We start from the raw sequence: 13,107 nt of genomic DNA, 5'->3' as shown, positions 1-13,107 counted from the left end.
CGCCTCACAGGTCATCGGTGCAGGCTCCCAGCTAGCGTTGTCGGAATTATCCTCTAAAGGCACCTCAAGGACCTCTTTAATGAGTGTCTCCCATGTCCTCTCTGCACACTGGCACATCTTCGTCGACACTGATGTAGGTGCTCATGTCTACAAGAATACCATTACTGCCCAGCGTAGACAGCAAGCTTGCCTCATCTGCGTCATCATCTAAGTAATACTGCACGTCAAGGCACCCTAGCCTCCAGGATCGGTAGCGGTAGCGGTGGCGGTCACTCCGAATGTTTGTCATAAACGAAGAATACATCTGAGGCGTGGATTTTTTTTTTTTACATTGAATCTATGGAAAACCAAACAAACATTACCATGTTGTTCATTATATGCGAGAATTCGGCTTAACCGAGTTCCTCTTAATGAGAGTTCAATGTATTCGAAACTTTGAAACTGTATACTTTCCCTGAACTGATCATTATGTTGGGCAGTACCAGGATCTGCAACATAGTACTGATAATTTTGTATGCTGGCAGATATTTGGTATACATCTTGAAATCTCTAAAAAAAAAAAAAACTTGAAATGCTCTTGTACACCCAGTGCCTAATTTGACAAAACAAGGACAACAATTGTAGAACATTGGTAGCTGAAATAATATGCAAGAAGTTCATGGATCCTTTGTTCACAAACCATGCTCTTGATGTTACAAACGAAAGCCGAGTCATAAACACACAAATATCAAGGCAAGCCACTCTTTCATATAGGTCTGCATATGTAAAGATGTGGTTTTCCTGAAGACTCCAATTTCAATGGAGCCATACTATGATACATATTTTGATTCTCTAGGATTAGTTTACTATAAAAATGTGATCATACGTTGATCCTCTGTAAAGTTCTACTTTATAGTTGAGTTTCTGTGCCAATGATTCTAGTAGCACAGGTTTCTGCAGGGCATCAAAAAAATATACCCTGCATGCTGCTCTTCCCCATTTTTCCAGTTAGAAGAGGCAGAGCTAAAATTATTTGATTATTGCTGTTGCATGGATCTTGTCCGTGCATTGAAGCCTTCCTAGGCAGCAGCTATGTTTGCAAAAATGTTTCACTAAAGCCGAATTCTAAGAGCAACACTTAACTAATTCAGCCGCAAGGGCACTGGTATCTCATTCATATTTTATGAAACATTTTATTCATCATCAACACCAGCTGAAGCAGCAAGTGCTAGGAGGAAATGATTCATTGTTCGAAGCATGTGTTCCCAGCAATTGGGATGCCAGTGTCTAGCATCGCAGTACAGCAGGTGCATAGGTGGTAAACGTGCCTGTTATGAATGAGTGGGCCCTCCTTTTATGAGCTGCAAATATTGTACTGTAAAAACAAATCTCATGAAGTGGGGAATGAAGAAAATGATTTTTTTTTTATGACTACTCATGTAGAGCTAGTGCTGATGAATCAATGTGCAGGCATATTGAGTAAAGATAGACCAGATAACAAACAGCAGTGAGATAAGCAGATAGCACATTAGTGCATTTATGTCTGTATTGTATCTAATATTGCACAAAAGCCACAAACTCATTACGCAGTAAAACCTGATTATAACGAACCTCCATATAACGAATTCCTGGATATAACAAAGTTTTTCTATTCCCCGCCGTTACTCCATAGAAGCACATGTATTTGAGACCTCTATGTAACGAAGTGGCAGCGGGAGACCCCCTCGAAATAACGAATTTTTCCTGCCGACAACCTAGAGATTTCACCCCAAATTTAGTCATTTTTGCACGAGCAGCAACCGGAAGCACCTTCTCCGCTGCAACGGAATGCAAAGCGGCGGCGGCGCGCTTGGCGTGCTCGAGCGCATGTGTGTGTGTGTGCGAGCGTGCGCGAGGCGGGCCTGCATCCCTCGACCCAGCGTGACCTTTCCCCCTCCCTTAATTCAAACCTGATCCCACCGCTTGCTGCAGCTGGCCTAGCCTGCCCAAGCCGGCACTCTCCTTTTCCAGTTGATGTTGCCGAAGGAAAAAAAAAGTTTTTTTTTTTTTCAACGCACTGGCAGCGCCACTCTTTGGTTACTGCGCAAGTCTCTGAGCTTCACTTCACTAACCTGACACTAGGTGACACTATACGACGCTACGACGCCATCGTGTCGCTCACTCTTCATTTCTGACGCCTCACGCTTGTGCGAAATGACACGCGTCCACGCATCCAGTTCCTGGTGTGACATTCCATGGGTGAGTGATTTGACGAAAACGGAAAACGGGCGCGCGCTACAATCGAGGGCGCGTTAGAATCGAGTAAATACGGTAAGCATTTCTTTTTTTAATTTTTGCGCCGAACCTGCATATAACGAAATCCTCGTTATAATGAAGTTTTTCGGGAATTTGTCAATTTCGTTATATCCAGGTTTAACTTTAGCTCCCTGAAAAACAAGAGAAAGGGCACATTTAACCCCAAGTAAATAACTGCATAAAAAAAGGCTCATCTCTTAATATAAACAGTCCTACAAAATTATCAACTTAAAGCAAAGCTTCAAGAACAATTTTGTATGTTCGAGCACTAATGTTCTCACTGATGCTCGCTGTTGAGGTGTATTGTGCCTCAACAAAGAGTAGCAGATTTTAGGAGAAAAAGGTACAAATTGTGTAAAATGGCTTTTACCAAATGTTTGACAACAGTTACGTAGATTGGTTAGGCATGACCTTGTGAAAGTGTACTACAGTACATAAATCTGATTTTAAATGATCATGACACTGCAACTGCTTTCAGAAAGGACTCATACAGACCCATAGGTTCAGGACACCGCTTCCAATCGAAGGCACCAGCATACATACTGGGTTCTATGGCCCCCACAACAGGGTCACATTTGGCTTCAAGAAGCTTTTGAAACAGCTTGTTGTCAAGGTCCATTAGCCTGGACTGGGCTATCTGAAATGCATTGCAACATTGAGAAAAAGTGAGAGTAGTAAATGAATGTTAGCTCTAAACACATGCATTAATGTTTCTACTAGGCCTGGGGGATTGATTGATAAACATTCAACTTAATCAATTTATGCTTTCAGCATTATCAGTCGGGTGAGATCACATGAACAAAATCAGGCAAGCATCGAAGCTGGTGTCCCCGCTTCACTTGTTCGACAGCAAGGAAGGGAAGAATAGAGCGAGCGACAATATTCTGACTAAGGCGGCGCCTGCGTGCATATCTCACGGGTGTCAGGACAAGAGCCACTCATGCACGGTGCACTTAATGTTAGTGAGACAAATGTTACTTAATGTTAGCAAGGCCCTAAATGCAGCTAGATTTGTGATTTCATCTAAGTGAATTGGATTTGCTTGATATATGTCCACTCAAGCAATGTGCTGCTGGCAATTAACTGTCCACTCAAATAGCATGTTTTAAAAGTGAAGCTTTCCTGCCTACTATCCCAAATTTTGCGCCCCCGGTGCTGTCTTGGCAAGTAGGCCACAGCTAACCAGTTTATATAGCATGGAATTGAGCTGCAAAGTAGTACCAGTGAGCACACTTGTTTTCTGCATAATAAACCATTCAATCAGAACATAAAAAGTAAGTACACATATAATGTATCAGACTAGGGGAGTTCGAAATGCATAATTTTTGAACTGAAAGGAATACGAAGATATTTCCGATTTCAAAAGCAAAGTGAAATATAACGGTTGCATGCGAGTCAATCAGCCAAAAAAGGCTCATTTACATTATTTGATACATGTATTACCAGTAACGTTTGTAGGTCAAGTCAACTCAGAAGCTTGTAATTGAGAAACAACTGAAAGGTGATCATATCTCATGCACCATAACAATGACAGTAATGAAACAAAGGAACAACACATCACCACATGCACATAGTACTGCTCTGTTTGCTGAAGGAGCTAGCTAGGTGTAATGCTGGAGCACTGCACATTTTAAAGGAATCCAAATATGGTGAAATTGGACAAATAATATATTGCTTTGCTTAAGAGACAACAAAGCTGTAGGCTGTCTAAGGGGAGATATATAACGACTGAAAACTATTGTGCAGAAGTGATCTTCATGCATTTGCTCAAAAACTGGTGCATCTGCGCAGCAACTGCGGTTCTTGTGCAGCAGAATTATTCAGAAGAGACTCCACTTACATTGATCTTTCTTCCTGTAAACTGCAGCAACTGTAGTTATACTTTATAGTAATGTTTGAACGGAAATGAATATTCAACAACTTCAAATAGTCAATTGTGACTTGCACCCCAGTGCCATCTTAGAGATAGCACTCGCGCACCACATTTAATAATAAGTTATGGTGTGTCTCCTGATCCTCGGGGCCACAAGACAAGGGTATTCGATGATGAGAGGCTGTCGTATGCAGAAGATCCAGTTGCCAATTGTGCAATAGTGTTTGACCCTCAGTTCCGGGGCACAAGTTCAACCATAATAAACCAGGTTTTGTACTGTCCTTGAAGACTGCTACAATATCACTGCATTGACATCTTACTGTATGAATCTACCAGATTTTATTTCTGCATTATGCATAGCTTGTGAGTGACGTAATGCATTAACATAATCACTGTATGAGATTAAAGTTTAGTCATGTGAGGTACAAAAACAAACATTGCATAGGTTACACATTTCCATAGGGATGAAATTAAACACAATTGTACACATGCCATTTAGTTGCATAGCATTTAATTAATCACTTTACACTGAATCCAACGTGCGCATTGGACCTGCAATAATTTTTTTTAGTCTATGAACAACAACAATCAAGGTTGGTTTCCAAAGCTGCACAGATTTGATTACTTGATTACTCAATCAATTAAAAAGTTCCACTAAATCAGGTCAAAATTTGTAAATGATTCCCAGGCCTTGTTTCTACTACATTAAATGCATTTATATTCACAGTGACCACAGTTATTACCACATGCCTTCTGTGTCATGAAGTTCTTAGATCATGTTACATGAAGACATTAGGCATGCCTTTGCAATTACTTTATTGGCTTAGAATGTCTTTCAAAATGTATTAAAGGGGTGTATGTGCATTTTCGTTTCTCACATCCTGAACACTGCCAGCATAGTATCTTTACATTTACGGACTTTTTTGCAAATAACAGCCTACACGTGTTTAATATAAAATTGATGCTCACAGCAGAACTGATAGTTGGGCGAGTTGGTACGAATTCATGTGTCCTTGTCAATTGTACGTGCTAAATATTTCACTATGATGCTCACAGCATTTTTGCCAGGCCTGCCAACATTTTGTTGAGGTTAGTTCTTTCTAATAAGCTTGCAAAATGTAACACAGATGCAGGCGACATGCCAAACACTGTGGATCTTTGAAGAAATTACCTTTATGACAGGGGACATGTCAGGGTAACCATGTCGCTTGAAGCTCTCTTGTAACCTTGGAATCACAACACGGGATGTAAAACTGCAGTTGCTGAGGACTATAAGCAGCCGCTTTTCCTGTCAGAAAGATTTACAATCATGGTTACAAACTTTCAAGATGCAAATACGATAAGCATACCAATGGCGGAGTTGTCAATGAGTCTTCCCGTTTTTGTTTCCAGTTCTTGGCTCTTTGACCTGGAGGAATTATTTCAACAGGGCTCCTGGAAAGAGAAACAGGGCTCCTGAAAAGAAAAACATGGACCTGGGCTGCATGTTGAGTTGTGTGTTGAAATTAAGTGGGCTCAATGCCTGAAACAACAAGTTACACTAAAAGAAAGACTGAATTCCTAATCAACGGACAAATTCTGCACTAAAATTACATCTCACTTCTCACTAACTATATGAGGCATATATATCAAAGTGCACTCCATCCATTGCTTTAGCCTGGAATAGTAGACAGATTGAAATCTCAGGTGCAGTCACTTGGCTAGACACTATATTCCTGCCAACTGATAAAGTGAAGCAATGATGAGACCGAGTACAGACAAATGTGCACATCTAAAAGGCGCCATGAAAATGTGCAAAGACATTCAGTCTGCTCACCCAATAGAGTCAATAATAGGTGAAAGGCGGTCAGGACTCAAGGCACATTTTTCCAGTGTCTCAACAAAGGCCAGAAGCACACCCTGTGCAAGTTGCTTGATGGCCCCTTGTACATTGATTTGTTCGAATACCTAAAACATGGCAACAACGTCAAAAGTGCTGAATACTTTTAATCTAAGCTAACACAAACACATGCAAGAAAATAGTATGAAACTGGAACTGAAATTTATCTTTATATTATTATGAATTTGTCAGTCTCACCTCCATTTCCTTTGGGCCAGACACTAGGATGTTCTCACGAACCAGCTGAAGGGTCTCAATGACCCTGTTCTCGAACATAAGAGGCTGTAACATGCACACAATTATAAACTAATGCTATACAACTTCATGCAGATGACTATTATTAGTAGAGCTCATACAGAACGTGGGATTCTTGGTGTCTTAAAATTCAAAACCAAATATATGTCAGTAGAAAAGAGGAGTAGAAACATTAAAACAGGAACACTAAGGAATGCTTTGTGCTTAACAGAATATTTGGCAGTTGGTTGAGTCACTCCGACATGGCTAAAAAGCATATTGATAAAATGTGCACCAAGGGCTTCAAATATAAGCGAGCTCAACAAGACTGAAGGATAAATGAAACTATGTACAAAAATTTGGTTTCCTTTCCAAGTTTGCCACAAATGAAACAGCACAACCAAAACATCTGACATCTTTGACTGTGTAAAACAAAAAGTAAGGTTATTCCTGCCGAACGCCGATGAGTACCAAAAGAAGTAGTTGAAGAATAAGAAGGGGACGCATAAGATCACCAACATCACAGCGTGTCAGTCTATTTCCTCATCATCATTTTGTAACTGTAAAACAAGACAGCTAGCTTGGCACTGTGGCCATGCTCACACTTTTGCAAATTCATGCTGGGATTCTCTGCTCTAAATAGCAAGTGTGAACAGGCAAGCATTGTGCGAAGTTATATAGTGATATGCTGCATTCAAACCTTTTTTTTACCGATGTAATAAATGTGGCGAAGAAGCAACAACATTAGTTGCCTTTACTTCATACTAAAGTGAAGTCTACGATAGAACTTCACTGCAATAGAAAAGTAAAAATGATCACTACTGATTCACATTAGCAGCAATAGCCAAAAGAGTCTGTGCCACACCGAAAACTGAAGACTGCTGTGCCAGTGATGTTTGCCTGTTGTCGTTCTACATACACTGTCAGAATTCAAGGTATCTGCACTTTTCTCAAAGATAAGATAAAGAATGCCACTATGATGCCAGTGAATTCAGTGCACTTGGTGTTCAAGCAAAGCCCTATATTATACATACTTAACTCAAAACTTTACTGGAAGATTTACGTAAAGCAATGTTTCTTTTCACAACTTTTATTCAATATTCCCTGTCCATGGTCACTGGTTGTAAAGCCTGACATTACACAGCAAAAGCTTGGCAGCTATTAAATTAATTCAATAGATTCTATGAAGGTCAAGATTGAACAGAACATCTGCAACTTACACTTAAGGCACTGTAAATTTGTGTTCTTTACCATGAAAACAACAACTTGGCCTTTAATGCACACAGTGGTGTGTTCCAATTATTGTAAAGAGTTGCTGCGTAAATTATATGGCATTTTCACATGGCAGACAACGCACCAGTTGTGTTGTGCCTCCACATCGATCATCCTGTTCGAGCCGCCAAACCTCAGACTTGAGCAGATTTCGGACATCTGAAAAAGTAAGAACACACAAGACAATGTGAGCTTTTAGCCTTGGTTAGCCTTGATAAGGTAAGATTCACGTGAAAAACACTCCCCTACCTTCAGCAGCCTGCGCAAAAAGACAGGTCATCGAGTGCACACGAAGATCGAAAATGAGTTGTTGAACTTGGGCAGTGTGCTCCTCGGGTATTTCCAGCTTCAGAAGAGACACATAACACTTTCTGAAAATTTTCAGAGAATACATGAAACATCTGCAGGATAGAGCTTTAGGAGACTTGCTAACAAATTGCCACATAAAGCATTTTTACCTCATTTCCTGTACATGCACCGTGGCATTTTCTCATGCAACATAAAAATATACGAGGAGCGAGTTTGCAAGATAACAGATTGCTTAGAAAAATGCAAATTTTGAAGATGATGGCTTAATGGCCAATGGTGCACTTCTAAAGCTTTAAAGTTAATGTTCGAATGGCCAAATAATCTAATCAAATCAAATATTCTAAAAAAAAAAACCCGCCGAATATCGAATTGAATACATAGAATATTTCCAATTTCTAAACAACGTGAAATATGAATGTTCCATGTAATCTGTTTAGCAACAAAGGTTTTTGTTTACTTGATACATATAAAGTCGTTATCAACTGGATTTCAGCTCAACTGAGAAACACAAATGAAAGGTGATTAAATATATGGTTGAAAAAGACCATGAGAGTAATGAAACAAAGAAACAGCACATTACTACATGCACGCAGTAGAGTGTAGTGCTCTCTGAAGGAGCAAAGTGCAATACTACAGCAATGCACATAGTTTTAAAGGAATTCGAACTCGGTAACACTGGCCAAAATAATAAATTGCCTAGCCTAAATAGAGACAGCAACTTCTTAGACAGCCTAAGCCAAGACATGCTTGTTTAACAACGGGAAACTATTGTGAATAAGTGATCTCTTCCATGCATTCGCTCACTAACTGGTTTAGCATAAATCTTTTTCCCTGTGAAATGCAAAAACTGTTGTTGTCCCTTAGTATTTAAACGGAACAAATATTTGACAACTTTGAATAGTGGATTCTCAAATCAAACATGACTCAAATAGCAAGGTCAATTTGATTTATATTTCAAATTTTGAATATTTGCACACCCTTACTTTAAATACATTCCTCTCATTTTGTGTTTCTCCAGTAATATCAGAGTAAAATAAAAATGATTGTTTCCAATACTATACAACTTCAATTACTACTTCATTTAAGCTGTTTAGTGGGCCAACATTTATTAAAAAATGCAACTGCAGACTCATATCTTTTGATATGAGCTGGTTTCATAATAAAAGAAAACTAAATCTTTGAGCCACGATAGAAAACGGAAAAAGTTTGTGTTCTTTTAGGGATTGTTTTGTTTTTGGAAAACAACAGGATATAGAAAAATAACTCAATAAGGTACATACACTGGGCACTCTTGATACAATCTAAGGCATTAATATCGCAAGCCATTATTTAATACCTGGAAGATGGCGTTTCCAAGCAAACATAGTCACCATGCTTTTACCAGCTATAACTTCTCTAAAAATTGATCCAGAACAAGAAAATTTGGTACAGACCTATAACATCAGTGTAAACATGCTGTTTAAATTTCATTAAAATCAAGCGAGAAGCTCAAAAGTTCGTTTTTCTTGCATCATGTCCCCCTAAAGCACATGTTTCTAAAAAAAAACAGATTCACGAAATACCGTTTGTACTGCCTGCACTACGTATGACATACGACATAATATAAGCCAATCATAAGTGAGCGATATTCTAGTTGACATTAAGCGGAAAAAGTGGAGCTGGGCAGGCCATGTAATGCGTAGGATGGATAACCAGTGGACCATTAGCGTTACTGAATGAATATCAAGAGAAGGGAAGCGCAGTCGAGGATGGCAAAAAATTAGGTGGAGTGATGAAGTTAGGAAATTCGCAGGCACAAGTTGGAATTAGCTAGCGCAAGACAGGGGTAATTTGAGATCGCAGGGAGAGGCCTTCGTCCTGCAGTAGACATAAAAATAGGCTGATGATGATGATGATAAGTGAGATACTGGTGATTTGTTACAGTTGGTGCTACCGGGGCTGTGCAATGACTTCAGCTTGGCTTGGCTTCACGTTTGGTCAGCTAGCTATCACTGCACAAAATGAAGATTAGATGAGGAGACACCTACATGCGGCCCATATCGATATGCAGTTCTTCCCTTGAGCTAAGTCTCTCTTGAATGCACACTGGAGGCCAGCACCTGACATGAGTTTCGGCATGCCAGGCAACTAAGCTAATACCCGTGCCACACGGGCAAAGTAAAGTGCACTTTGAGCGAGTGCACTCCGCGGATAGTGTCAATCGCAGGCTGCTATACGGGAACGCTTAGTGACACTCACTGCAGAGCGCACTCGCCGGAGAGCCGGCGAGTGTGTTCGGCAAACTCACTTCGCTAGCCTCGTTAGCAATGAGTAAAAAAATAAGTAAAGTATTATTAAAAGAAAAGTCAGGAGTAATTTTTAACAACATCGTTTTAAATTGCTAACGTTACAAGGTAATAAAATGTGCCAAAGTGCAAAGAAACAACAAGAACAGCAAAAAAGTACTCTCGCTCTCGGGTTGTTCACGACCACGCCAGGTAATGGCTGCGCAGTTGTTTGGCGGATTGAGTCGTTTTGACTGTTGCTGGTCAAGTTGCCGTCGTTGCCGGCGCTTGTAAAGATTGATTGTAAATGTTGTTTCTAGCAATAATAAACTGTTTTCGTGCACACATTTTTATATTAACAAATATATGCTTTCCCGTCTGACTCCCGATGGCCATGGCCATCAATTTGAAAGAACAGTTTTCTTTGTCGTGTAGCAGCACGCCGCCAAAGTGACACTCAGCGCGCTGAAATGCACTCTCTCAAAGTGCACTTTACTTTGCCCGTGTAGCACGGGTATAAGTGACAAGTCAAGAATGCAGGAGATACTCTTCCAAAAAATGTATGATGATCTGGCTGCCCCTTGTCCTTGTAAGGGAACAAGACAGTTCCCTTACAAATATCAATAGCATGAAGGTGAGGTGAGCCAGTTCTTCAGCCGCAATAAGAATGCCACAGTTATGCACCATACGCACGAACAGTTAAAATTGCTAGTTACGGGAACAAAGAAGACAGCTCACTGTGCAAATGAATAATTTAAAGACAAATTAGAAGAGGAGAAGAATTTTACTGATATGTCCAAAATACCTGCTCACCAATGCCCCTCCCGACAACACACCACCCTTTTTGTTCTGTGGGGGCATCTGAGAAGGCACAACATGAACAGAATGGCCCGGCTGATAGCTTGACAGACATGGGTATCACTTGCACATGTCAATCAAAAGTCTACCCAAGAAGGGTGCAGACTTTCACAAGGAAATTACTGAGCAAGGTGAAAGCAGGAACACGCTTACGAAATGCAAGCAAGAAGAAGGAGGCAGGGACGAGGTGATTCACTGGTGCATGTACACAGGGGCACTTGCAGCTGTATCCATGACCCGTCACTTTGCACATTCCCATGCACACTGCTCTATGCTTGGGCTCTCACATGGTTCCAAATTCACTTCCTGGTGCGAAGCCAAGGTGCTATTTATTGTTCGGATTGTACAACACACAGGCCATCGATGGACTCAGAGATTGTGTGCATAAAAGAGCGCACTTGACCTTGAAGGCCGCAGACTATAGTGAAAGGAGCTCATACAGTTCCAAATGAAACTCGATCAGCATGCTACTTGAGAGCTCTGGTGCCACAACTTGTCTGTTATTGAATTTTTTTTTAAGGTTTCACTGATATAAATATTGTACACTTTCTACGAAAATGTAACAAAACACAATCAAAATAGAATGAAACAGGAAATTTAAAAGGTTCATTAGTTTACAGATTTCATTCAAGAGGCCCTGTAATGCTCTTGAGAAAGTTTGTCAGGCAGCGCCGATAGCATCATCAGGATGCGGCGATTTCGTGCACTTTGTGCGATGGACGTGACGTCAACATGCGGCACTACCATTATTGGTTAATAATCTAATGTGCGATTTACATTCGCACGATATTGCAAACACTGCCAAACAAAACTACGGCATTATGTTTTACAGCCATTTCAATTATCACCTAATTCTCACACAGCGACGAGCAAGGTGTCGTGACGATGGGAACGACGCATTAACATGTCGAGCACATGACATACCAACAGGTGCGTTGCAGAAGCTTTTGTAATTCTGGAAGTGACACTATGACCTTTGTGGTCCAACTGCATGACACTCTATCGCGGCAGCCATGGTGACACCATCAACAAGCTGAGCAGGCTTGGCAATTATGGCATGCCAACTTCCTCTGCGTAACACTGATGCTCTGCAGCTATAGGGCACCGCACTAACACGTCATGGGAGCGTAAAATGTTGCATCCTGAGCCACGAAAATTCAAGTCACATAACTCTAATGTTGCTTGTATTTTGAAGCTTCTGCAACCGATTACTTGGATGTATGTGCATTAACTGTCCTAATTAATTTTGTTCTTATTTCTTTGACATGCTAAGAAAAGGTCTAGAGCAAGAATGGTAACCTCAAAATGTGTTGCAGGGCCCCTTTAAATCTAGGCTCAATACTGAGGTTTGAGTGCACTAAAAGTCAATAAAAAAGAAAGAACTTGGTGCTAGAAAGCTCATTGCTTTATTGGACAATACATACCGTATGCAGCGAAGACACTGAGGCAACCATGGACCCAGACGTTCACCTTGAGTGTGGCCTGGCCAAATGCCCTTCGCTCCTTCAGACTCCTCGCCCAGACCAGCACCAGTCAATGAGCGGTGTGATGCTGGTAGTAGTGCCACACGCACTTCCCAGCAGAGCTTGCCTACAAGTCGTCCCAGCATGTCCTGCACAAGACTTACACTTTAAACAGTGGCTGTACAAATTAACAGAAAAATGTTCTTAGCGATGGGAAAATTACAGAAACATTAATGAGAAAAGAACACCACAAAAAGTAAGATTTTTGTGGTATTGAAAACAACCGTCTAAATTCAATGAATTCATTACATACTGTTCTCGTAGATCACTTTTTTTTTACGAAAAGCGTAGAAACTTTTGTTGAAAGTGAAAGACGCAGTAAATGATGGGTAAACCTGGGATCTGACACTCAGCCACACATTTTCTGTTCTCACAATTTCTTTGTGCTTTCTGAGCAGCTTCGGCTTGCATCATGCCGCACCATTTAAGCTGCTGATCCATCACGTACTCACCTAATGCTACATTTTGCACTCATGCCACAACGTCACTGAATACCACATGTTGTGGCAATGCTGCTAAAGCAGTGCATGCGTTCATGCACCGCAGCGACCACCTAATTTCTTGTGAATGGCATCAAACGTTTATGATATGCTTAAAGTGCTAAGCAGCAGCAAAACTGAA

The 13,107-nt window shown here is 40.7% G+C and overlaps 1 protein-coding gene across 2 annotated transcripts in view; it reads right to left on the bottom strand.

Moving 5' to 3' along the window:
- The window catches only part of LOC119431206 (exocyst complex component 2), a 53,455-nt gene that overhangs the window by 8,943 nt on the left and 31,405 nt on the right, over positions 1-13,107 (bottom strand). Inside the window, exons 15-22 of one of the 2 annotated variants that reach the window (XM_037698678.2) lie at positions 12,388-12,575; positions 7,782-7,903; positions 7,618-7,691; positions 6,225-6,308; positions 5,964-6,094; positions 5,497-5,602; positions 5,319-5,435; positions 2,770-2,911 (exon numbers count right to left, since the gene is read on the bottom strand). In XM_037698678.2, coding sequence (XP_037554606.1) covers positions 2,770-2,911; positions 5,319-5,435; positions 5,497-5,602; positions 5,964-6,094; positions 6,225-6,308; positions 7,618-7,691; positions 7,782-7,903; positions 12,388-12,575 — 964 coding nt within the window. The remainder of the gene's footprint in view (positions 1-2,769; positions 2,912-5,318; positions 5,436-5,496; positions 5,603-5,963; positions 6,095-6,224; positions 6,309-7,617; positions 7,692-7,781; positions 7,904-12,387; positions 12,576-13,107) is intronic. The other variant, XM_037698686.2, reaches the window with a different exon arrangement.

Source organism: Dermacentor silvarum, chromosome 1 (assembly GCF_013339745.2).
Source record: "Dermacentor silvarum isolate Dsil-2018 chromosome 1, BIME_Dsil_1.4, whole genome shotgun sequence".
Classification (NCBI taxonomy): domain Eukaryota; kingdom Metazoa; phylum Arthropoda; class Arachnida; order Ixodida; family Ixodidae; genus Dermacentor; species Dermacentor silvarum.
This window is presented reverse-complemented; position numbering and strand designations above follow the sequence as displayed.